The sequence below is a fragment of the Sinocyclocheilus grahami genome, unplaced genomic scaffold (assembly GCF_001515645.1).
Source record: "Sinocyclocheilus grahami isolate Dianchi unplaced genomic scaffold, SAMN03320097.WGS_v1.1 scaffold106.1, whole genome shotgun sequence".
Taxonomy (NCBI): domain Eukaryota; kingdom Metazoa; phylum Chordata; class Actinopteri; order Cypriniformes; family Cyprinidae; genus Sinocyclocheilus; species Sinocyclocheilus grahami.
The window spans coordinates 3,735,070-3,762,558 of record NW_015505285.1 but is presented as its reverse complement, the minus strand read 5'-3'; the positions used below and the strand labels follow the sequence as shown (position 1 = coordinate 3,762,558).

The 27,489-nt window shown below is 35.8% G+C and overlaps 1 protein-coding gene across 1 annotated transcript in view; it reads left to right on the top strand.

Annotated features, from left to right (window-relative positions):
- The window catches only part of LOC107588710 (sodium/potassium/calcium exchanger 3-like), a 75,930-nt gene that overhangs the window by 35,708 nt on the left and 12,733 nt on the right, over positions 1-27,489 (top strand). Inside the window, exon 3 of the mRNA XM_016276922.1 lies at positions 26,318-26,394. Within this exon, the coding sequence (XP_016132408.1) occupies positions 26,318-26,394 (77 nt within the window). The remainder of the gene's footprint in view (positions 1-26,317; positions 26,395-27,489) is intronic.

Here is a 27,489-nt window from a genome sequence, read left to right as displayed (position 1 = left end):
GTGTGTGTGTTTGATTGTGGGGGTGTGATGTAACTAAATAAAGAATGGCCTGCGGACAGTATGACAGGCTGAAAACAGTGGTAAATGTGGATTCAGGAGGATGCACTGGCCTGAGGAGCTCTGTCACATGTAGAAGAGAAGGTCAGAATGTGTAAGACTGTGTGTGCGTATGCGCACATGAGGGAAGTTAATAGATTGTACAGAAAATAGATATTAAAAATGAGAATTGAAGATGACGCACATACAGGTGCAGTATTTTAAAGCAAATAATGCAAAGCCATTTTTATGTTATAGGTATCTATAATTGCAATTTGTATTATAAATTATTATAAAAGGAAATATTAGTCAAGTGCTGAAGTGTATAATTTCAAATAAGAAAAAATATTTTTTTTATCTGTATTTATTATTAATATGTATTAAATTAAATTTTTTAAATTTTTATTTAGATGTGTACGGTATTGGGCTGAAACTGAGTTACCTGTTTTATTTGGAACTGTCTGATATATTTTGGCAAGACTGATATGAAAGTTGCTTGTATATTATCTCTTGCTATCTGAGCACTTTGATGTCTGAATGCATTGGTTCACCACTGAAAATGCACACAAACACATTGTTCACACACACACGAATTAGCTCAAATTAATGCAGATGGATTCTCTTACTTTCTGGATGTAGACAACCTAACAAGACTTTACATGTCGTGAGACTTGACTACACAGAAAGAAAGACGACAGTAAGAAAAGGTTATTGTATTGAGTCCAAAAATGTTCATCCCTTTATTAGAACGTCTTTTATACTTTAATGACATAAATTACACATTATATTATACATTGTCAGCGTGTTGAAGCTGGAGGTATGTTCTTTCCACTGTGATTTGTAGGGGGTGTGGGATGAGGCGTGTGAGGGGGGGCTAAATGTCAAATTACTCGATGAAGCCTGATACATGTGATGTGTCGCTGCGAATTAGCATCTTTTGCTCTCTCTCATTCTCTAAGGGTGTATCTGTTTTTGTGTATGTGGGTTTGTATACACATTTGAACTTTGCTATAAATGGATATAGAGATGATGTTGCACGATGTTGCAGATTCCTGGAATAGTTTGAGAAGGCCAACATCAAAACATGGCAAGCATTGTAATCACTCATGCAAACCCAGAGTCATAATCTAAAGACTCTGCATCTGTTATTGTGCATATGAGAAGCACCATTACTCTTTGCCTTCAAGACGTTTATATGACATCCACACCTGCATGAAATCAGGGTTTGCATCATCTTTGATGATGAAATGTTGGGTCAGGCTTAGGCTCGATTTACTGTAGTTGTAATCTCATCTCACAAATATTTGCTTCTAGCTGTCAGAATCATTCCCCAAAGCAAGTCGGTTTCTGAAGAAAAGTAAGCCATGTACTGGAAAAACATGGTGTGTGTAGAATACTATTGAGCTTTTTGAATGAAATCCGGTTAGACTACAATTACTGTAGTTTTGTTTAATTATTTTTTAATTGATGTGTTTGTTATTAGTGGTACAGAAAATCATTGAGGTCAAAGAAAATTAAGATGGTGTGAAGTTTACTGTAAAGTGTAGTATTGTGAGCATAATGTGTAGCCTAAAGAGTTTAGAGTAATGTTGAAGAGTATAGTTTGCCAAGTGAAGAACATAATGGGTCTAGTGTATAAGTTGTAGCAAATTGCTACAGTGTGGATCACTTTTCAGTGGCCTTGGTTCTGGAAGTATTTGAAAATCAGAGAAAAATACTAAGAAAGTTACAAGACTATGTACTTAACGACTTTAATAGGGAAAGAACTTCAGTCTTATGAAGCATAATGAATTGCATAATTAAAAAGGATGAAGAAATATAAAACGACTTATTTAAAGATTTTGATTATATGTAGAAACAATATATTTTATGTTTATTAAAAAAATAAGCATATGGAGTATATACAAATATTTAAGTAATTCGAGAGCGTAGGGAGACTCTATTACATCATTTGCAGTGCTTCATTGTCGCAGTTCTCTGATTGGTGGAGATTTCTTTGCAGAATCATGGATAATGTAGATTTTCCATTGAAATTCTGCTGTTAAACTAAACATGATTATTTAATGCAGGCTGATGGCTTCAACAAAACCATACATCATCGATTAACAACATCATATTCCACAGCAATGTTTATAAACTATTGTTAAAATCAATTCTCTTATGTAGACAATGAAAGGGATTTTTACCTCCACAGCCTGACTGTTTTAGTTTTCACAGCATGTAGTGTGTAGAAAGTGGTATATAAAATGTAAGATGTAGCATGTAAGGTACTGTACAATGTGTAGTGTATAGCTCATAGGTTGTAGCATGTAGCATGTAGCGTACTGTATATTGTGTAACACGCAGTATAGTGTAACGTTAAGCATGCATTCTAGCATATCTAGCAAGTCTAGCATATACGGTTTTTATCAAAAAGTGTTGTGGAGAGAAAGCATGTGCAGCTGCATGCAATGTTCAGATCTGTCAATTATTTCTGACAATAAACCAGTCTATATCTTCTATGGAGAAAAAAATCACTACATAGGAAGTCTACTCACATAAAGAGCAATGACACACACGCCTGAACACACACACACAACACTCCCGCAGATTTTGTGTGGCAGTGGTATGAGGTTTTCTTGTCCTTGCGTGGGTCTGTGTTCTGACTCATGTAGTGTACCTGCAAGCCGAACCCATCTACAGCTCTTTCACAAACCACAATAATGAAGCAACTTTTCGCACTGCAGCCTAGGGCACGTCACTCTCATAGTATCGGTACTTCCAGGTATAGTAGTGGCATAATTAGACATTCTCATAAAATGTTGCTGTAATCGTTAACATACACATTAACACTTAACAGTGTTACGTTATGAAGTGTGTGTAAATTTTAGTAGATAACAGTGCAAATTAGCTCTTTTTCATCTCAGTGCAATTCTCTGTGATCTCGGGACTCCAGTAAGTGGAAACCCAGGAACCACCACCGTCGTTGAGCCTTGTGACACCTGTGGGGACGTTCTCATCAGTGCTCGAGCATCTAATTGGTATTTCTCGGCATGATTTGCTGTGTAACCAGAGCAATAAATCACGGTTAACATAGACATCTTTGCACACCATTAATCTCATTAATGTGGTTTTTCCTTTATAATGAAAATCAGTTTTAACAGACTCGGGAAATATTTGAGCTGCCTCTCCCAGGGAGACTAAAATGGATAGCCAAGGACAGTACCTCAAGGGAGGCAAGTATTTTGATAAATTCAATTCACCTCGAGGTCACAGAGAAACATCTTGAGACACTAAACCCACTGAACTTCCTGAACTATCAAACTCCTCCTGTTTTGCAAGGTATTAAATTCACTCAAGGACTGGAGGAACAGTTACAATATACTTAGTGTTTCAGTATTGCAGCTTGTGTGTATTGCGGTGGTTCATAACTCAAATATCCAAGGAGTATTGCTAAAAGTTAATGTTCTGTAGGATATCAGACCGAATCAGACAATCTAAGATTTGGTCAAAACCGAGTTGAGGCACGAGGAGTCACAAAACATACCGGAGCTCTTCATCTCTCAAGTGCAACGCCGTATCGCGGGCTAAGGAGCAAACCTACTGAATTAGAAAACTCATGCATATGAAGCTGGATATGTGACGACACGTTCAAAAGTATCAGTTTTCAAATCTCGCAACATGTTAAAATTGTTTTGAATTCATAACATAATATTCCTCAAGTAATTATGTGAAAATTAGGCTTTATTAATTGAAACTGTTGACCTGCAAATCATACTTTGTGTGAAAAGGAATAAAAGTTTTACTGTCGGAGTTTTACTGCCTCTAGTGTTCATTTCAACTGGAAACTGCAAATTAACATTGCAAAAGACTAATAGGGTAGAAAGTTATATTAAGCTACATTAATGTTATATTTAGTTACATTTACTATTGATAAAATATTATGTTTAATGCTTTAATTACCAAATGTAACTTCTTTTTTTTCAGAAGTGTTATTTCATAAATGTTTTTCTTAAATAATTTTTGAATACATTTCATGTTGAAAGTGGACAAAGTTCAGTAACTGCAAAAATTGCAACATTCGCTAAAACCAAAGCAGTAAAATTATTCATCATGTTCAATTGTGACATTATGATCAAATTAAACTAACTAAAATTATTTCCATCTTTAAAAATATAGTTTCACTTTTTCATTCAGCATAGTATGGAGAGTGGAGACAAGTCAATGTACTGCATAACAGGGATTACCCTATAGTTTCAAGCTACAGTGAACTAAGTGGGCGGTACGAGCAGCTGGCTCCTCATTAACAGGGCGATTGGTGTTTCGTGCTGAGGCTGATTCACCCTGTGCACGTGAGCAGCTGCGGAATTCCACTTGCGTGAGACACTCACATACACACACGTTCACCAGCTTCTCTCTCGTTCCTTAGTGAATCTTCATGATTTCTTACAGCGCTGGCCAGCGAGAGGCAGTCATAACCCATGTGCTGTAATGAAATAAAGGAGTACATGCCTGAGGAGAAGTCTATGCTGATGATGAAGAGCCATCTCGGCTTCACTCTTCTGCCTTGTTGCATGCATTTATTTTTAGCTGGCCTGCTGGGATTTCATGCTCCGCTGTTAAACGCTGATACACGTATGTAGCGTGTAGAATTTGTTCTTTTTTCTCTCTCTTGCTTTGCTTTCCCTTCGCTCGCTTTAATCTCTTTCCTCCCTTTATTCCTTCTATTCCTCTCTCTCTCATGCTCTCACACTATCCAGCGTGTGATGGACAGGCTCAGTCATCGGTGCTGCAGGGATGCTTGAGCTTCTCTGATTATGTAACACACTCAAACAATGACTGGGAAAAAGCCGTGACATCACTCTAACTGCAGAAAAGCTAGAATCCAACCCTTCTAATGCGGGTCAAAGAGAAAAGATTACTTTAGTGTTTAATGAATGATTATTAGTAGAAGTGCTTAGCCATCTATTTGCTGTACTTTATGTCTAAGTAATGTAGCATGTGGAAGTGGAAACGTTATATGCTTATATACGTTACATGCTAGATATGCTTTGATTTTTCCTACTTCAACATTTATTCTAACAATGAAACGTCACAACACATATTAGATGTATGTTTGAATGATCAAGATGACAGAAAACAATAGGTAGAAGAGGGGGAATGGGTCGAGCCGGACTCAGGTCACCCGCACGAGTGCCAGCACACATGTCAGAGCATGTGCATTACTTGCCAGGCCACGTCTCTGAAGTCTATGCAGATTTTGGATGCTAGATAGGGATGAACAAAATATTGCTGGGGTAAATAAAGGGTCAATATTTTGAATAGTTGCTAATTGTTTGAGACTGAGTGTGTTCTTGTGGTAGTGTTATTTTGGTATTATGTATTATTATAGTTTTTATTAATATTTTGAAACTTTTATTTTTATATTTATTTTTTTTAAAGTTTTTAAGTTTTGTTATGTACTATTGCCACTTTTAGTGGTTTTTTTTTAATTACTATTTACATTTAATTAATTTATTAAGTCAATCTAATTGGTCAAATTAGTCCAATACAGGAAGCAAATAATATGAAGGATATAAAAGCTATTGAATTTTCTATACAACTGTTGCAATACATATTGTCTTCTGTACATTTCATGTTTATGTACGTTACTGTATTTTGTGTGAAACTGTTATTTTAGTATTATTTATATACTGTTATAGTATTTCTTAATATTTGAAATTAGTTTTTATTTTTCATTTGAATTTATTCAGTTTTCATTTTACTTTTAGTAATTTAGTTTTTTGTTTTTAATTTTGTAATTTTGCTTTTTTTATAGTTTTGTTTCATATATTTCTATTTAGCTTTATTTATTTTTATTTTAGTTTTAGTAATTTTAGCAGTTCAATTTATTTTACCTTACTTGCATGGCAACATTTTCATCTAATATTTTTATTTTGGCTTTATTTAAACTTATGCAAATGGTTTTCAGAACAATTTTGAAAATGTTTATTTTATTAATGTTATCCTATGACACCGAGACTCAATTAAAAAAAATAAAAAATACACGAAAATACATAAAAGACACGAATGAACATCCATAGTTTATTTCTTTTTTTAAATCACCAATACATTTTTAGGTTTCAGAATTGTTTTATACCAAACTTCGTTTAAAGATGATTCTCAACTATGTTATGAAAGATAACAGAATGATTTGATTTACCATTTTGATACACCCAGCAGATCCTGTGCTTCCTTCCTTTTTTAAAAACAAAACAAACAAAGAAACATCTTTACAATTAAAATCAGAGTGTGCAGCTTGGAGAAAGGGAGCAGCAGTGAGGGTCGTGCTTGGCTCTGGAGGGACTGAGAGAGCGAGGCTCCTGCGTTTAAGAGAGATGTGACAGTGAATAATCTCTCTGCGTCTCAGCACAAGATCCTCAGATTGAACTGGCAGTAGAGTCGTAGCTGTGAGTTCAAATGTAGATACATCATTTGCAATGAGCTCACTGTTTAATTATTAACAATCTCTGAATAATGCAGGGAGTTCTCTGAGGACAGAGACATTGGCTGCTCTTACACTAGTAGCAGTTTCTGTCATTGAGCCATTAGCGTATGCGTGCGTGTGTGTTTGCGTGTCGTGTCAACGTGTTTGTGTGTCTCTCCTCTCTGCTCCCTTCAGAACCCAGCCGCGTCTGTGTCCCACAAGGGCCTCTAATTTCCATCTCGATGGAAGCGCAGCTGTGCTTTCACCTCTCACAACTCTCCAAAACAAACTTCAGGGTGTTAATCATCGATTCCACTTAATGGGCTTTAGTGCTGTAAAGTCAAATTTGGATGAGAAATGATTAAATCATGGTGCATCAGATTCTATCCATCAAGGAATTTTACAGCAGAAGTTCTCCGAACTTTTACACACTTTGCTGGTCATGATTTACATGATGAAAAGACCATCTTGAACCAGCACAAGTTGGTTTAGATGGTTTCCTAGCCTAGTCAAGCTGGTTTTTCAGAAAGATAATCATTGTTAATGTTTTGATTATATTTAAAATGTTAATATTTGTAGTAATTTTGATATGTGCTTTTTTATTATTATAATAATTATATCATAATATTATATTAAATATTACTAATATTACTATTTAGAACAATTTACTATTTATATAAATTAAAATTTATTTTTATTTTAAGTTCAGTTTTAGTTTTCTACAACATAAGCGTACCATCTGCCAATCAGCTTTGCCCTTATGTAATTTCTCCTTGGTTTTAGAGTTGTATCATGACTGTTTTGGCAAAGATGGAAGATTTCAAATCACATATCTCTATGGAGTAACCATCTAAAACCAGAAACCGTCTGAAATCACAAATCAGTCTGATGACCAGGAAATCACCTTTAATGCGGATTTAAGGAGAAATAACAAGATCTCATAATAAGGAGAATAATAAGGTCTCATTTGTGATTTTCCCTTTCCAATGGTGGTGGATATCAGTCTGCATTGACATGAAGAAAGAGAGAGACAAGGAAAGAGGAGAGTAAGACTAATGATGATATGTGCTATATTTAAACAGCAGAGATTGCAGATGGATAGGCTCTGTAGCTGTTCATGAGTCCCCGTGGACCGTGTTGCTTTGCAGCCCTGCTTTTTATCCCTCATCACACTTAAAAATGAATGAGTAGCACTGTGGAGAGCGAACATGGACAAGATCGGGCCTGCTGCCTCGTAGGGTTCACTCGCACTGGGGTAATGTGCTGTTATGACCTGCCTCCTGTTTGGAGCTCTTACTGCCATCGTTTTTACTCTTGACTTGTTTTATTGTGTTGGCTGTGCTTAATTCTAGGGACACACAGTATGTTGGTACTACATCAGTTATCAGCTGATCTTTTTTTATTTTATTAAAATCAGTTGATATTCAGTATATTTTTCTCCTGGAACAGGATGCTTAATTTTGTTTATTCCAACTATTTTAAAATTTTGATTACTATTGCTGTCATCTAATATCCGTTTTGTTTATACGAACAGTCACAAATTAAAATTCTCAAAATATTTTCGCAAATTCAAAAGCTCAAATTAAAATGACTGACTTTTGCTGGTAGTGTTTTATTTATTTTATTTTATTTTTTGTTTGTTTTTGTTTAATTTATTTAAAGTATACACTACCCTTCAAAGGTCTGTAAGATATTTTTTAAAAAGTCTCTTATGCTAACCAAAGCCACATTTGTTTGAAAAGCACAGCATTAGTATTTAATATTTACTGTCCATTTTGATCAATTTTAATAAATCCTTGATTAATAGTAATAATAATAATATCTTATAAAAAAATTCCTGATGCCAACATTTTGAATGGTATAATACTACACATTTTAATGTCTTCCATTTATTTGTTATTGACCAACTAGAAAATAACTATCGGTTTTCCAGTTTTAACCAGCATGTTTTACTAGTGCATTTCATAATATCATCACCATTGTTTCTTAGCTGGTTTTAATTCAGGACACAGATGATTGTGGTATACAGTTCCAAAGTACTTTATCATACACTAGTATAAAAATATAAAAAATAAATAAAGAATAAAAAAATAAAGTCAGTCAAGTTGAAATGTATTAATATTACCTTCCAACATTATGCACAAATATAAAAATGCCAGGCTAAGTAAGAAAATTGGTGATTTTGTAGATGCAGTGAGAACAGAAGTGTCAGTTATAGTCTTAATAGTTTGATTACTTAGCTTATATAGCTAAATGTCAGATACATTTGTACTGTACATGACTGCTGTAGATAAATTGTTAAAAATAAATGTTAAAATTGTTATTTAATTATTTTTTTTATAAATTGTAAAAAACAAAATGTTGTCACAGCTCTTAAATTTCATTGAGGCTCCTTTTTTTTACTTTTAAACAAATGTAGGTTGCTTATACATTATGTATTCTGGGTTGTTGGTTTTGTGAATTTTTGTCTGGGAGAGGGTGTATGTTATATTTGGAGTTGTCAAAAGTTATATCCAACAGTGAAGAGACCTTCCCTCTCCCCCTTCTCTCTTAGTTTATTTTCTTCCTTTCGTGACTCCCAGAGGTACAAACAGCTTTAAAAGTTAATAAAACACCTCTGGTTAGTCACTGGGAACACATGTCAGGAGAGAAACTGAGAGAAGCCTGGGTTCTGAGGGTTTTTTGTTTGCTTATTCAACATTGTGAGATGGTGAGGTGTTCACTCATGTCACATTACTTTCATCATTGTCTGAATTGCCTGGTCGCCTCTCTTAACAACACCTCCACCGAATACACAGACACACCCCTTATTTTTCTGATCCGTTCATTTGCTCTGTCTTGTTTTTTTGCAGCCCTTTCTTGCACAGAAGGTTTTCTTTGCAAGCATTCCACCTCAATAAATGTGTTTGTAATTAAACACAGGCCCGGTCATGTGATCAGCCAGACATCATGAGATGGAGCGGGTGGAATGGACGTAGCGTGGCAGGCAGCGGCCTCCCACCGTCTCCATCCCGCCGTGTAAAGCCTTCACGTTCACGTGCTTCACCTCACGCAGAGCCGGATCTGCACGGCTCCTCGTGCTTCCCCAGAGGAAGCTTTAGCTTATCAGAGGCCTTAGTCTGGGATCGTGGGACTGAAATATTCACTCATCCACATAGAATTCCCCTTTATGATCCTGTAGTTTTAGGTCGGCGGTGTGCACGAATGAGCCTCAGTGTTTGCCAGCGTGTGTGTGTGTGGGTGAGAGAGCGAGAGATCAAGCATGTGTTGTTAAATGTTCCCACACTGTGTAATGCAGACCTGAGTGAGGGGAGTATGGAAAGAAGGAAATAAAGTCAGCCACATGGTTCCCATTGTGCAGTTGTTTATGTTCGCTGTGTATGTGCTTGTGAGTTTTACCTGACAAACTCTGTTCCTCAGATTTACAATCACTTCTGATCATTTCAACTGTATTGTAGCTGTAAGTTCTTCTTCTTCTTCTTCTTCATCTAGAAAGCTAGGTCATTCATGTCCTCATCTGATGTTTTAATATACCAGATAAGCTAGGGCTTCACAATTTAGGGGAAAAATTTAATTGGAATTTTTATGATAAATATTGCAATTGTGATTTAATATGTGATTTTTTTCTGTATCTTTAAAAAAAGATACAGTTGGGATGTAGGAATATTGTGAAATTATTAATTATTACAATTTAAGATGTTCTACTTGAATATATATTCAAATGTAATTTATTCCTGTGATGAAAAAGCTGAATTGTTCAGGATTCTTTTAATTAATAGAAAGTTCAAAAGCACAGCATTAGTATTTATTATTTACTGTCCATTTCGATCAATTTGAATGAATCCTTGATGAACAGAAGTATTTCTTATTAAAAAAATTCCTGATGCCAACATTTTGAATGGTATCTATAATACTATAAATTTTAATCCATTTATTGGTTATTGACCAACTTGAGAAGCAGTCCTTTTATAGGGGTTTCCTGTAATATAATTTTCCATCCAATAAATCTTTCACAATATGTATGCGCCAATATTGAATTTACCAATAATCCAATACCAGTATTTATTTTTATATACATTTTATGTATATGTATATTTTCATATACAAAAAGTATGAAAAATGTATGTGCATTATGAGATTTGCTAAAGATTACATTCAACAGTAAATTATTAGTGTTTTTAAAAAAGATTTTTAATTGAACTTAAAAGCACTAATTAAACATTCCATGACAGCAAAAGTCATGTCAATCTAACCCTAACCCCAAATAGAGAAAATGACCATGAACAATTAAATATCCAATAATGATTGAAATTTGTCTTGAATTGACTGAAACTGATCAATTAAAAACATTTCTAATGTCAGCTGATAACCAATATAGATATACAGTATCATGCATGCCAAGTAATATTCCTTTAACTAAAAAAAGCTGGACCCTTAATGACATCATTCTCCAGGAAGTGACATCATTTTGGTGGGAAAACAAACATCATTAATTATTGCCAATTCTGTGGGTATAGTTGGTTAGCCTCGTGTTAAAACATTCAGTCCTGTTTGCAATCCACTAGGCCACGTGTGCTACTTCAGCTCTCAGGAAAATGCAGTTGTCTAAACGAAAGCACTTCGTCCTGCTTTAATGATTTGCACTCTGGATCAAACAGATTGTATAATGAGGCAGATGATTATAAACCATCTCTGTTTTTGCCTTGTTGAGTGTGAGTGTGATTTGTTTTTTCTCTCTGGTCACGTTCTATGTCGTCCTGATTAAATACCAGGATTACCATGTGCCCTTTCTTCGGTCCCACTGGCCAACTTGGGTCTTAAACACAACAGTCCTGTCATTCCTTCCTTTCCTCCTTCAATCCCTCTTTTAATTCCTCTCCCTGTTTCTCTCTTATATGCTCCTTCCTGTGTCCTGACCTGATCCCTCCACCATATGATTTATGATTCACGCATAATAGGTATGTTTCCCGAAATATGGTATCTCTGTGGAGAACAGCATGCTCCCAGAGAAATCGGGGGAGCCCAGCGTGTGACACAAAGGCTGTGTTTTATTCTGGGACACATGCGGGCGAGCAGGAGGCCTGTCAGCCTTCACTCTGAGGTGACTGATAGATGGATTGATCTCTTGACATTAGCACAGAAACTCTTCAGATCGACGTAAGCCTCTGTGCTTGATTTAAACATCAAGTGTGGTGCATTGAGAGTGATATTTAAGTGAGAGAAACAAGAAGTAGTGAAAAGTTAAATACACTGGATTAAGAGATAGAAACATCAAATATAAAATATGCTTTAAAGTTGAATTCAGTAGTTTTTAGCTAGTGTTAGCATTGTTGATCTTTGTGAGCTTTAAGTGCCGATACCTCCATGCTGTTAGACGCTTCACAGTAATCAACTTGGATCAGGATGACTGTCTTTGCGTTTTATGTAAGTTACACATGTACATAATATCATAATTGTTGTTTTAATGATGCACTGTAAAACCTGATAAGTTAAGAATACTCAAAACATTTGAGGAAACTTATTGTATCAAAATATTTGAGTAAACAAACATTTTTTTTAAAGTTAGTAGAGCTTAAAATTTTTATGACAAGTAGGGTAGGGCTGAGAGCCATGGGAGCCAAGCCAAGCCTCGCTTCCATGATCCCATCCCACTCATCACAATGATAATTATATACAACTTGCTTCCATTAATAACACATTCATTCCGATCATTATAGTTAAGTGCTAGTTAGCAAGAGCACACACTAATGCAGTTATCAAAAAGACTCACAATACTTGCATGTAAATAGTCAAACAACATGCAGTATAAATAATCTTTCAGTTTTGCTGTCCATCCTCAACCTAACCACAGGCTCTACTCTTCACCACAACGGTAACGCTACAAAACCAACATAACAGAAACCTATGTAAATCCTAACGTAACACAACATTTAAGTACTAACTTATGTCTCTCTATGTTAATCTTGTGTAAAAACACACAAAATAACACTTAATTTCTACGTTTATTTTCCTTGTTGTCTGATGCAAAGCATGCTGGGAACTAGAAAACGCAATCATTTTAAGTTCACCTTACTACAACAACATTTTAAATTTACAGAACTTATTTCAATTAAGTCCAATTAACTTTCATTATTATTTGAGTGAAGTTAACTAATTTCATTTAATTAATTTCACTGTTCGGTTTTACAGTGTGTGTGAGCTGATATTATAGAGTATGTGACTCACTTTGCAAAAAAATTACATCGTATGATATAGTTAACCATTTAGCAATTAAGCAATATCACATGAGTGCGGTTTTCCAGAATATTAGCATGATTGCAAATGTGATTTGATTTATACCAGTTTAATGAACATGAAGTTAATATTGTAAGTTACATTTTAGATACAATATTGCCAATATTGGCTGTTTTTGCTCACGTCGGCGGCAGTTTGCCCAATTTAACATGTTGAATCGGCGTCAGGGCTGTCTGGACCGTCGGCGCGAGTGAGAGCTCTGATTGGATGTTCAGTTTAGCGAACGAGTCAGTGCCCGAGAATTAAAGTGAAAGTGATGAAAACAAGCACGTAAATGAAGGCGGTACAGACAGAAGGCTGTTTAAATGTTACGTGATCTTTACCAATTATTCTAATACGCGAATGTTTTCATAACAACATGAGCCGCTTAAAATAATTAAAGTTTTCAATGTTACTGATATTCAAAATGCTAAGCTAGCGGTGCTTTGTTTACGTTTCGTATATCTTCGTTTATCTCGTATATCTTTGTTTCGGTTTCTCCTTTTGAATGACAAATATATACTATTGAAAGCTGCTGATATAGACAGTTAATTCCTCTCACGCATGCACAGAACACACGTGTTGGTTTGCCGTCGGCTGTAGTCTGTGCGGTGTGTTCAAGTGCAGCTTTTTGGTCCGACGCTGCCGACGCGAGGTGATAACACCGTCGACTTTCATTGCCACTAGTTCTTTGAAGTCGGCTTGGTGTGTCCCGGCCTTAATTCGCCAATGAAAACAGTTTCAAACTAAGTCACAAAAGCTGTTGTGGATCTCAGAGCAACAGAGCAGTGTTTCGTTTTTAAATGAATCAGGTGAGTCAATGATTCAGTGTCCCGTTCATAAAGATGGTCACTTTGTTTCTGAATGAATCAGCCGTTTGAACAAATAAGTTTTATTTTGAAGGCAGCTTAGGCTTCTTCGACTATATAGGTACTGATTTTCCAGTTTCCACTGGTAAAGCATGATAATATGTGTGTTCCATGGTCTAATTTTCACCAGCCAGCATGAGAATTCTCTCTAGCATTTTCTTTCTAAAAAAAAATAAATAAATACAAAAACGTGATTTTCATCATTTTAACATGGAAGATGACCCATACTTTACATAAAACTCTAGAAAACTATTATGAGTCTCATACTACAGTACCAAACTACTGAATGCCCTGTGTCATTTCTGTGCAACTGTACGAATAATGATTCTTTCCACATAGGTTTCCTCAACATTTCATTGCTAGAACAAATGTCAAGAAAAGGCCAGAAAAAAGGTTATTGGCAGCCATTTTGACCAATTATTTCTATGTAGGCAACAGATATATAGCTCCTATCTACTTGAATGAAGAAAAACAGTAATCTCAAAAAATGTTTGTCAAGATTGTTTCAATTCCATGTGTCAGATCAGCAGCATTTGTTAGTTTGTTGATTAGTTCAGGTCTTATAAATCACATGATCCACAGTGGCTACGTTTACATGCAACCAAATAATCCGTTTGTAATCGGATTGACGGCTCAATCGGACTGAAAAGCCTTCATGTAAACACCTTAATCGATCCGATTGAGCTCGATCGGAATGAAATTTCGATCGGATTGAAGGGGGTGGTTTATTCCTTTTCTAATTCGATTGAGAGTGCATGTAAACACTCGATCGGATTGAACCCCAAAACTGAAAGGACTGCTCATGTGCAATGGTGCAGAAATAGCGTAATGACGTATGACGCGCTGAACGAGCGGTTCTTCCTTTTGAATAAAGTGTTGTATAAATGCGTGTCCTGTCATTATAAAACTCTCCTTTCACTCGGCAAATGTGAAGTGGAGCAGGACAACCTCCCACCAGTTTTGGATTCTCATCCACACGCAACCCGTTTTGGGCGCAGGGAGGGGCATTTTTACTGCATGATAAATATGAGCAGCACGGCACAGTGGTTTATATGTATATTTATCCATAAATTGATAAATATTAATTCTGCTGTTAAAAACAAATAAAGAAACTGTGTAGGAGAGTGGTTATTATGTGCAAACAGTGAGAAACTCTATATGTGCAGTGTGCGCATGTCAAAAAAAAATCAATTCCGATTTGAAGCTTGTGACATATAACACATCAACCCGATCACTTTATTTAGCATTCATGTAAACACTACATTCAGATTCATCAACCAAAAATTGTGCATGTAAACGTAACCAGTGATGTTTTGAAATGATTTTTTCCATCTGTAGTGTATATTTTCTTTTCATGGAACTCTTTAATTACTTCCATTCATGTTTTAAGATAGGTCTTCTCTCAGACACCTCACTCATGTTCAGGTCAAATATAGCGTGACACAATCAGTCTCAGCGTAATTAGATTGGGCCCATCCAGATGTCTCTGGCCAGCTGGATGGAGTTCTCTCTTTCTCTTTCTTCTTTGCTGTCATTCATAACATGTTGCAGCTCTCTTCTTAGCTACAATTGTCATTTTATTTGGCTTGCTGTGTTGATGAAAAATAATGACACAATCACCCCATGTTTTCTGCTTAAAATGCACAGTTGTCAGTTTCTCCATACTTTTGTACTTATAGGTGAATGACTGTTTTCAGACAGTTTACTCATATAGTCATATAGATTTTTTGTAGTTTTACATTTTACATTTTGGATTAGATTTTTTTTTGTTGTTGTTGCAATATGTAGAACAAATAGTGAATTTTTTTCATATCTTCTCCCATTCTCTTATATTAGATGTCCATCACATTAGGTAATGTGCCACCCAGCTTTTTAAGTACTAGTGTCAAAAAAAAAAGTTTTATACAACCATATGTGTTTTCAGAAACTGGTTTTAAAGGAGCAGCATCAAGCACTCTCATCTGCTCATAATGGAGGCATCGGTATACCGATTCATATTTCTTGGAAGCTTGATGGAAACTCATCTTTAGCAAATACACATCTGTTGGACAAGGGAAAACAGTCCTTGAATCTCTCCATCTCATCTCCTAAACCACATGGTCATTTTTAAAGCTTTTTTGCAAATTGTGCACTCCATGGCATAAGGACAGCCATATTTTAATAATGGATAAAATGTATTGAATATTATTTTTCAAGCGTCCTGCGCATATCATCATGCAACAGATTAGGACGGGATTTGTGGAGCTTAGCTGATGGACACATGCTGTCCCCAAATACCCTGCATATACAAACACAGAACCAGCAGAGTGGAGGTACAAAAAGAGATGGATTGAGTGTGGAAGTTCTAATGCCTCTTACATACTACTACATATAAAAGTATCACATTATCCTTAGTGACTATACTAATGCGTTAGACCCTTCTTGCGTCAGTCATGGATAATGTACCCTCTCCTCCCCAGAGTCAGCTGTCATTTATAGAGGGATTAGTGGCAGAGGTTGGTGGGCTCAGGTCATTGTCATCCCTCTGACCACTCCAGACCACTCCACTCTGGATGACATCACATAATAATGGATAAGATCATGCATCACACTTGTGTAAATGACAGTGCATGTAGATAATAGCATTTGAGAAAATGAATTAGTTTTGTTGCAATGGCATCTTTTAGAAGCAATAAATCCATGATAATGTATATGAATGGCAGTAGCACTGATATCATATCTAGTTCATGACATCATCAAACATGGCACGTGCTGATTGGCCTCTGCTGATTCTGCAATCAGTCAGCTTGCTGATTAACATTTAAATGGTTTGGTGCAAATTGTTTGCTGCAAACAAACCCTCCACCTCCCCCAGCTCCTCCCATATAGATAGCTACGGGTAATTTCATGTATGTTATATGTGCAGCAGCAGCAGCATGTCTGTGGATGTATTGTCACTTGCTAGAGACAGAAATGATTATAATAATTATTATATTAATATTATTATAATATTATAAATACTTAATTTATATATCTATTATATATACATATATTATTGGACTTTTTTTTTTTAAACAATGTTAAACTTTTTTTTTCTTTAATTGATTAATATTTTATTTTAAATGAGACATTTTGGGTATCTTGACCATCCAGAGGGAAAAAAAGTTATACACAGTCATTTCCCCTTCTGCTTTTATAATTTTAACATCTGCTCACTACACAATGTCTTGTAGTGTGCATTTGTGAATTGTTCTTAAAAAGCCGTATCTCCTGAGATATATTTAAAGATGTATAAGATTAGAATGAATCATTTATACAAGTCTGAATTATATAATATTTATGCTTATGTAAGAAGCATGGACGAGCACTGTTTTTTTTCCCCTGTGAGCCTGGACCCCAGTTGCTACAGTGCAGGTCAATCCTGCTTGATCCTGCGTAGATTTAAAAGTCAGGGATTTGAGAAGGACTCTGCGTCTATCATCAAATATGCTTATCCATGGCCTCCGTTTCTTCGGCTATATGTGTGTGTGTGTGTGTGTGTGTGTGTGTGTGTGTGTGTGTGTGTGTTTATTTTTGTAAGAGAGATGGAGAGAGAAAATGTTTTAGCTCAAAAACGGTATGATTTGACCATTGCATGCCTTCAAATCTCCTATCACTTATGTTCTCTTCGCTTTTTACGTAAGCAGGTACAGAACATTGCGTCTTATTTATCTGTTGACCTGGTTAGAAAAATCTGCTTGTTTACCTGTGTGTTATAACATTTTGTGCGTGTATACTTGAAAAAGTCCTGTTATTAAGGACTCTTAGGTGACTATGAGTGTTTTATCATGTATGGAGCCATTAGCAGCACAGTGTAGCTGTGATTGGTGTACAAGGGAAGAGAACTCAGCTGAAACAATTGCAGGCTGTTGTTAGTGCAGCAGTTAGGGGCTTGTGAATAGCTTTAATTGAATCCAGGATTGGTCTTGGTATCTCAGCTGTGTTTGAGGCTGACTGTGGAGAGGACTAGTGTTGTTAGCATGTAAGTTATTTCATTATAATTAGCGGTCCTGAGTGTCCCCTCTCAAACGCTGTACCTGAAGCTCTTGAGCACCGCTACCTATATTTACCTATATCAACACTTCAGTCCCTCTCAATCACAGATTTCCCTGTCGAGGTGGAGATAAAAAACTGTGTATCTGTAACATGAGAAAAGTAGTTATGCAGTCAAACTGGGTCAAATGCACCTTGTAAGTGAATCATGTCATTGATAAAATTCAGTAATGTCCTTAAAATGCTTTTACGTTCACTTTTATGCTGCTATCCTTAGTTAGTGTTATAAAAACATGGTATGAACATTTTATATATATATTTAAATATTCATTTTTTTTTATTTATTTAATAGTATAATGGTATTTGTTTATATTTTGAATTAGTTTTTATTACATTTTAATTTAATCAATTTTTATTTTTAATAATTTTATAATTACTATTATTTTGGTAATTATGCACTTTTGTCATTTTTATTAGTTTTTTGTGCATTTCTATTTACCCTTCATTTATTATTATTTCAGTTTTAGTAATTTTAGTACTTCAGTTTATTTATATCTCAATATTTTAACATTATAAATATCCCTGAATTATATAATTTGGTATAGAGCACTGAGCAAGCAGTTTTATAAGAATAATTTATTGCATTAGCTTACGTTTTCTTTATGTTACTCTTCTGTGTAATTCCACATTAGTGGATAATGTCCATAGTGGACAAAGTTGTTTGAGGACATGCACTGGATTATGCGTTTCCAGCCATGTTTAAGTGTAAATTATAGAATTTACAATTTTTAAATGGACGGAAGGCAACTTATGTCATCTGGGAAAATGGGATTTAAGGCTCAGAATGACAATTAAAGCAGCTTTATAGGGGAAAATCACTTAAGAGGCAGAACTTTTTCATGGAATCTGTCAACGACTCAGCATCTGTCCCAAAGTTACATCACCAGCAGCAGTCATTATGCTGCACTTCATATTGAAGTGATCACTGAATATGCCAGTGAATGCCATATTTGCTCTCCACAGGGTTCTGCATTGGAATTAAGTCATAATTAAACTCCAGGGTACCAAAAAACCAAGAGTGGATATCTAGGAAAGTGAGTGTTACTTGACGAAGTGATTCCTTAGGATGCTGCCAAAAAAAAAAATCAAGGCTTGTCATCATGAAGCTTTTATAAAGTTTCTGATTTGACAGAATGAAAAAAAAAAACTACAGTGTAAAAAAATCAAATATGTGACCCTGAACCACAAACCCAGTCATAAGGGTAAATTTCTCAAAATTGAGATGTATGCATCATCTGAAAGCTGAATAAATAAGCTTTCCTTTGATGTATGGTTTGTTAGGATAGGTCAATATTTGGCCGAGATACAACTATTTGAAAATCTGGAATCTGAGGGTGCAAAAAAATCAAAATATTGAGAAAATCACCTATAAAGTTGCCCAAATTAAGTTCTTAGCAATGCATATTACTAATCAAAAATTAGGTTTTGCTATATTTACGGTATAGGAATTTTACAAAATATCTTCATGGAACATGATCTTTACTTAATATCCTAATGATTTTTGGCATAAAAGAAAAATTTATAATTTTGACCCATAAAAAGTTTTTTTGGCTATTGCTAAAAATATACCCCAGCGACTTAAGACTGGTTTTGTGGTCCAGGGTCACATATATAAAATAGGTTATTACTACTACTTAAAAAGCCTCTCATTGAGTATTTGATTTATTTTTTGAATTATATTAACTTTGAGGGAAGTTGGTCTTCAGTGCAGCTTTTCATTATGTAAGAAGCCACAAGTGCTTTATATATCATTGCTCTCTACTTGTTTTCGTAATCTAGCTTGGTCGCTAAGTGAATCAGTTGTTTGACTCGCATCTTTGATGATGGAAAGTGCGATATCTTTAGAGCTCCCTTGGGAAATGTGTTTTGAACCACACAAGCATTATAATGACAGAAACAGCATATCAAATCCTCAGAGGGGTTTCTGTAGTAATCACCAAACATAAGTAATGAAGAGCAAAATAATATGCCTCCACCGTGCCATGTTTTTCTGTTAGGAAGTTTTAGAAAATGTCTATGTATTTTCCTCATTTTTTCCTACAGTTGTTATACTGTACATATAACACCTCAATCAACCAAGAAAATTTCCTAGTAATGAAAATACCTGTCAGGAGGACTCACCTTACCCAAGATTTACTCCAGATTTTCTTCCCACCCGGCTTTCCCAGGCCACAGGGGATGAATTAATTAAAGTTAATTTGATATCTTAAATATTTTATTGGTTTAGTTCACAGAGCTATCATCCATCTATCTATCTATCTATCTATCTATCTATCTATCTATCTATCTATCTTCTACAGTACAACACAATATGCAGCAGCATTTATGTTTAAATTGCGTATAGTTTTCATGTGTGTATATGGAGTGTATTCAGGTAGACTTTGCTTCTTTGAACATCAATTTACTGTATGAATAGTTGCATCTCTACAGTATATGTGTACAAGCCACAGCACAACTTCATATATTCACATCTCTAAACTCCTTTAGGAAGAAATTCTCCAGTTACTGTTTGTCTTGACAACGGAAGGGCTTTAATTTCATCAATTAGATTTAATTGACAACAGATGCTGCCTTCCTGTTGATTGGAATTACAGAGGTCTGACTCTCAGTTAAGCTGTTATGTCTAACTCTCTCCGTTTGACTGACAGCTACTCCAAGGCTGTGTCTGTGTCCGAAACCTCAGGCAGCTGCCTTGCTGCCTCACTGTCCAGTCACTCAATGACTAAACAGGCGGTGTTTTGTCTCCTAAGGAAACTGTTTTTGTCTCCCAAGAAATCTGGCTTTCAAGGCACAATAGCATCATGTCTAATAATCTAAAACAAATTCCAGTGAGTTTTAGATATATGCATGCATGAGGATATTAAATATATGCATTATATAGCCTACACATAAACACATTACAAGTCTCTTATGCTGCTCACCGAGGCTGCATTTATTTGATCATAAATACAGTAAAACAGTAATACTGTGAAATATTATTACAACTTAAAATAACTGTTTTCTATTTAATATGTTTTAAATATATATAGTTTGTTCCTGTTATGGCAAAACACTCCCATCTTCAATGTCACATGATCCTTCAGAAATCAATCTAATTTGATGATTATTAATATTATTAATAATCAGTATCAATGTATTATCAATATATAACAATTTATTAATATTATTAAACTGTTGTGCTGTTTAATATTTTTGTGGAAAACCATTATACATTTATTCCCAGGATTCTTTGATGAATAAAAAGTTCATAGGAACAGCATTTATTTGTAATAGAAATCTTTTGTAACATTAAAAATGACTTTTGATCAATTTATTTAATGCGTCCTTGCTTAATAAAAGTATTAATTTCTTATAAAATCTTTGACCCCAAACGTATGTATAATATTTCTTAAAAATGAAGCTTCCTCAGCCATCAGACACCATTTTTATTTTTTCCATTCAAAATCCAAACATGGATCTTAGTGGATATCTTCGAGGATGTTACCTTGTACCTTTTTGTCTTCCTACCTTTGTATACTATCTGCAAAGGCAGCATTTTGGTCTACTTTGAAGTTGAAGCATTACATCTTCCGATTTTTGCCTTTGAAGTAGACTTATTTAAACAGCTCAAAGCTCACAAAATGCACTGAAGGGAACTTAGATGTGTACGGCTGTCTCATGTCCTCATGAGGAGCTGAGCAGTTCTCAGAGGAGGAGCAGGGGGTCGGCGCTGACAGCGGTTAATGTATGTGGACTGTCTTCATGTCCTTCCTGCTGGCCATTAGTCTCCTGGTACTCTGGAGGAGGAGGTTGTGCAAGGTCCAAATTCTGCTGAGAATCAGCCCTGTCCTTCTCTATCCTAACTTTCCGGGCGATTTTAGTCTTTTCTCATTAGCTTGGAATGTTCTTGTCTAATTCTCGCTAGCAGTCGCTCTGGGAGAGGAACCGAGGCCTCATCCATTTGTTTTAACTCTGTAGCTAGTGTACAATAAAGAGATTTCAAATTCGTTTCTGTTTGTTTGCCTTCTCCGTAATTACAGAAGGGACCTTTCCGTAGACCCTTTCAACATTGCCAAGTTCGTCTTTCTGTTGCTGTTGCTGTTGTTTTGTGTTCTTTAATTGATCCGCTCACAGTAACTGGCTATTGTTTAGTGCTGCTTTATTCATTGGCGCTGTAATTGAAATTAGATTAATCAGAATCTCTTGTGCCAGGGAGCGCTCTGCGAAGAGAGGCTGTGACTCTCTAATGAAGACCACACCAACAATGAAACCCATGTGAACCAAGAGCACCAGAGCAGATCTGTTGTTCCTTGGATAAAAATAGGCAGCTGACTCTCGGTCCAGCGTTTCATTCATCTGTTTGTCATCAGAAGCCTTTTGTCTCTTTTTCTGTGGGTGAAACGAGCAATAGGAGACTGGCATGAGACCTAGAGGTCATAGAGCAAGGGTCCGTCTCTCTTTTCACATACTTCAGGAGCTATGAGTGTGTAATTATGAAGGATTTGTGTCATTAAATGTACCATACATACAGAAGCACCAGGTGGGAGCTTCTTTTTTTTGCTAGAGGATGATAAAGCATTGTTTTGTGAGTTATTTTGGGTTGTTTGAGTTCACCTCTGTGGTGTTTAGGGCATTTGGGGCAGTGTGAAGCATGCTGACGCATTCAGCCTCCCCGGTGATCTGGGAGAGAATGTCACTGCACAATGTGCAGCCATGGACACGCACAAACACCCTTGCAGATATTCCTGTAATGACTGCTGTGTTATACAAATACTGTTATGTTGATCTTTATATGAAACTGAGAGATAGCTTGTAGTTTGTCAACTTTGCTCACAATGTGGCGGCCTTGGATAAAAATAGGCAGCTGACTCTCGGTCCAGCGGTTCATTCATCTGTTTGTCATCAGAAGCCTTTTGTCTCTTTTTCTGTGGGTGAAACGAGCAATAGGAGACTGGCATGAGACCTAGAGGTCATAGAGCAAGGGTACGTCTCTCTTTTCACATACTTCAGGAGCTATGAGTGTGTAATTATGAAGGATTTGTGTCATTAAATGTACCATACATACAGAAGCACCAGGTGGGAGCTTCTTTTTTTTGCTAGAGGATGATAAAGGATTGTTTTGTGAGTTATTTTGGGTTGTTTGAGTTCACCTCTGTGGTGTTTAGGGCATTTGGGGCAGTGTGAAGCATGCTGACGCATTCAGCCTCCCCGGTGATCTGGGAGAGAATGTCACTGCACAATGCGCAGCCATGGACACGCACAAACACCCTTGCAGATATTCCTGTAATGACTGCTGTGTTATACAAATACTGTTATGTTGATCTTTATATGAAACTGAGAGATAGCTTGTAGTTTGTCAACTTTGCTCACAATGTGGCGGCACAAGAGAGTAACATTACATCTGTGCAAAGAGGAAATCACATTGTATGTATTTGATGTGCAGTACTGCAACCAATTGTGAAAATGTTGAATCTGAAATTACTTTTTAAAGGGTTTCATTTTATTTATTTATCTTTAACAAATTACAACTTTTTTCTTATGTGAAAGTCACATATATAGTATAGTTTTTAAAGAGGGGCGGTTGAATGCGATTTCAGTTTTTTAACGTTAGTTAGTATGTAATGTTGCTGTTTAAGCATAAACAATATCTGCAAAGTTACGACGCTGAAAGTTCAATGCAAACGGAGATATCGTCTTTTAGAATTATGGCAGCTGAATGCCTACAAAAATGGCTCGTAGGGACTACAAAGAGTTACTTTCCGGGTTTGTGACATCACAAACCCAGATAAAACCCGCCCCCGGGAACATGCAGCAAAGGGGGCAAGGCCATGTTGTGTTGCTTTAGAGAAAAGGAAGAGAAAACTAGGGGTGCACGTAAAAATCTATTCATATATGAATCGCAATTCTGTCTTCTAACGATTCTAATGGATTCACAAGTTTCAAAATCAATGTTCTAAAGCAGCGGTTCTCAATACTGTTCCTCGCGTCCCCCTGCTCTGCACACGCTCTGCATCTCTGTCTCTCTCTCTCTCTCTCTCTCTCTCTCTTTCTCATTCAAATCTTCAGCTCAGCTCCAACAATGAACTGTTCCAATTATACACTTATTTTCACATAGCTATGAGAAGCGTTATACATGGACGTGCGTGCAGTTGCCGTACTGTATTAAAGCTTTAATCAGGATAAAAGCGTATATTAAAAGCTAACAGAAGCAGTAGCATTTACAAATAACAGTGTATCTAAAAGTATGAGACAACAACAAACAAAAAACATATCATTAAGGGCCATGCTTGCACAGGTTCTGCACGATCCTCTTCACTAATATTCTCTGGGTCTCAATTGGGCTCAAATTGATAAGCAATATAGACGACGCCATTGTTTACAATACAACCGGAGCACATGCTGCTGAGGTGAGGGGCGAGACGTTTAGACGCACACTAGAGGCGGTTTAGCGAATCACAACACATTGGACCAGCTAACCAATCTGAGCCCATTGCGTATTTCTGAGGGAGGGGCTTCATAAAAGAAGGAAATGATCACGTTTATAGGAGAAGGGACAGAGCGATGTGAAATAAAGGTAAATTATGTGAAAAATAATGATTTTTTTTCAAACGAAGCAAAAACACAATCAACCACCCCTTTAAACATTTAATTTGTAAATATATAAACTTTGTAAATATATAAACTTTTTACCTGCTTTTCATTATAGTTACTTATTATGTGTGCTATTTTATTTTTTTGTCCTTGCCTTAGATCCAGACCTTTAATCATAAAATATTATATTTTAAAACGATAATGATCTTACAAAAATAGTTTAATTACTTCAATATTTATGGTGGGAATATTTTAATTTGTTTTACCTTATTACTTTCCCTCAATTGTAATGTAATTACTATCATAACCAACAATTTTGCCACTAGCAAAGGTTTATGAAATGTTAGTGTACTTCGTTACCAAGAAGACACATGTGTCAGTGAAGAGCATGCTTAAGATGAAATATGAGACATTATATGTGATATGATATGAAAATCAAGAATAATCTGGGTAAATATCACTTAAGAGGAATATCTTATTTGCTCATTATTTCCTATATCTGTAATTATGACACTTAATATGAAAAATAGTAAAAAATTACAGAGTTTTCCAGTAATTGTTAGTGGACCAATTAAATTAGTGGAGTTGTCAAAATTGTTTTAAGATAATTTACTTTGTAAAAGTCCTTAGCAACAAATGTGTCTATAGATAAAGAAATACCCATAAATGAAACTAAAACATAAAAAATCATGCAAAATGATTAAACTTGCTTTTACAGACATAAAAGACGCTCTTTCTAACAATATTAGAGACAAAAAAAAACAGTGTGAGAGGAATGAGGATCAAACAAGCAATTTATTTTAGTGTCTCTAGATACTGTCTGCCTTTCAATCATAAAAAGTGACAGGCGTTCAAAGTCGTGCACATTCTGAGCTATTTTTCTGTCAGCAATGAAATAAATCAGGTTTCACGTTTGCAGAGAGATCAGGCTTTTCCCTGAATGGAACAAAGCCGGTCTCTGGGGTCTCAGTTCTTTTCAATCAGGACTGTAGTATCTTGGATGTTGACGTCATGGCAACGGGCTGTGTAGGAACGAGCACAATTGCAACACTTCAGACAGCTCACGGCTGACTTTGTCACTCCCACCATCTTAGAACATGTAAAACCGAATCCAGGCAAATAAGTGGCCACTCTCACTGACCCGATTCTGTCGGCAGGCTGCAAGCTTATCAATGGAGCCGGCCGAGTGACATGCTGTGGCAGTGAATAGCTTGTTAACAGAGCAGCGATGGACTGGGAGCAGCAGTAATGCAAGAACAGCTCCTGAAAATTACACCAATGCCACAGTCATATAGTTATCAATTCTCTCTGAAGCTCAGTGAATGACGTCTGATAAAGTAATTTTGTTGTTCTAAGCGATCAGAGCAGAAATGTTTCACTGTATGGGTTCTGCTGATGAATAATTAACTCTTTTTGGACTCTTAAAGGGATATTTCACCAAAAAAAAAATAACTATGTCATCATTTACTCCCCCTCATGTGTTCTGAAACCCATATTGTTTTATAGCAAACAAATAGAGATGTTAGGCAAAATGTCCAAGCTGCTCTTTTCCATACAATAAAAGTGAATGGTGACCACGGCTGTCAAGCAAGATTTTATAGGCAAGATGTTTAGCGAGTAATGACCTACATTTTAAGCTGCGTCATGCATCTTAAAATACGGCTTCAGAAGACTTCAGGGGTTGAAGTTCTGACAGCCTTGAAGCTTGACAGCCTTGACAGCCCCCAAACACTTTCATTGTATGGAAGAGAGAAGCTCAGACATTTCTGTGAAATATCTCCTTTATATTACACAATTTTTATTTTTAAGTGATCTAGCCATTTAATGGTGACAAAAGTATATGCCAGCACATTCTACTTTAATGAGATGAATTTATGCTGTGTGTAATTAGTCTGTGACTGAAAGCATTTACTATTTGTCTTCTGGAGTGATCCATATGTTTAATTACATGCTGTACAATGAGTGGGAAGAATCACTGAGGCTCGTGTGCGCTGCTCTATGCGTTATACGTGGATTATTCATGTAGCCAAATGTTTGTGTGTGCTTTCTGCAGGTGTACATGAGTTCCCTGATGATATGTTCACCAACCAGGAGCGAATGGAGGGGGCTGTAGCCTTGCATGTTCTGTGTGTAAGTATCTCTACCATCTGCTTTTCCTTTTCAACATTCGACACAGTAGTTTGAAATTACACTCACACTTGAAGTCACAAGGCTGTGTGTTCCATTCAAGCATCAGGGCAGTCTCTGGCTTCACCTGTATTATTTGTTACAATGGCTACAAAGGATTTTCCAAGCGACTTGCTCATTGGTACACATGAATGAATTGATCATGTTAATTTTCAGGTTATATTACTTCACTTGAATGGAGAGAAGGCGTTGTTCAACTTAAATTATATTGTGAGAGCTTGTTGTCCAATCAGGATGTCTTTGCCACATTAACCAGTATGACAAATACATTTAACTCAACCGATGTGTGTGACAACATGCCCCAATAGTGATTAGTTTTATTTAGTTTAATGAAATATGCAAAAATATGATCATATAATTTTTTCTTGTTTGGAATCTAATATGTAATTTCTGATGATGTGGAAAAATAGACTTGAAAATATTTTTTTTATTTTATATGCATTTATTAATACTTATTAATTAATTATTTAATAAATGTATATAATATGAAAACATATTATACATTACATATTTTATATACTGTATATCTTAATCAATAATGGTACCTTTAAATATTTTTGTATGGAGTAGCTTAGTTAATGACTTTTTCTAATTTTGTAAGTTATTCTTTACTCTGATGAAGTGTATTATTTATGAAGAAAGCTCATTTATTTGATCATTTTTAATTTCCAGTTACTTCCATTAATGGCATCAGTGTTTTCATGTTCAGATGCACTTTATAAATGATCTACAGTAGAACATGATGAAGCCTGTACACATCTTGGCATGTGCTTTAGTTCTTACCTGAAATACTGTTTACTACAGTGATTGTGCATATAGAGAGCGAGATTGGAGTTTATAGTCTCTGGCAGTCTATGCCAGATGACGCAATCATTTGTTTACAATAATACACAATAGAGTTCCCTCTGCCAACAGTATTTCCTAAAGTTTCTGTTCTTTCATGGATTGAGTTGAGTGTTCTCTAGAGGTTTAAAATGGAGCCAAAGTAAAATAGGAATAGAAGTTGGAAGCAGTGTAAGCTGGGTGGCTGTCCAGAAC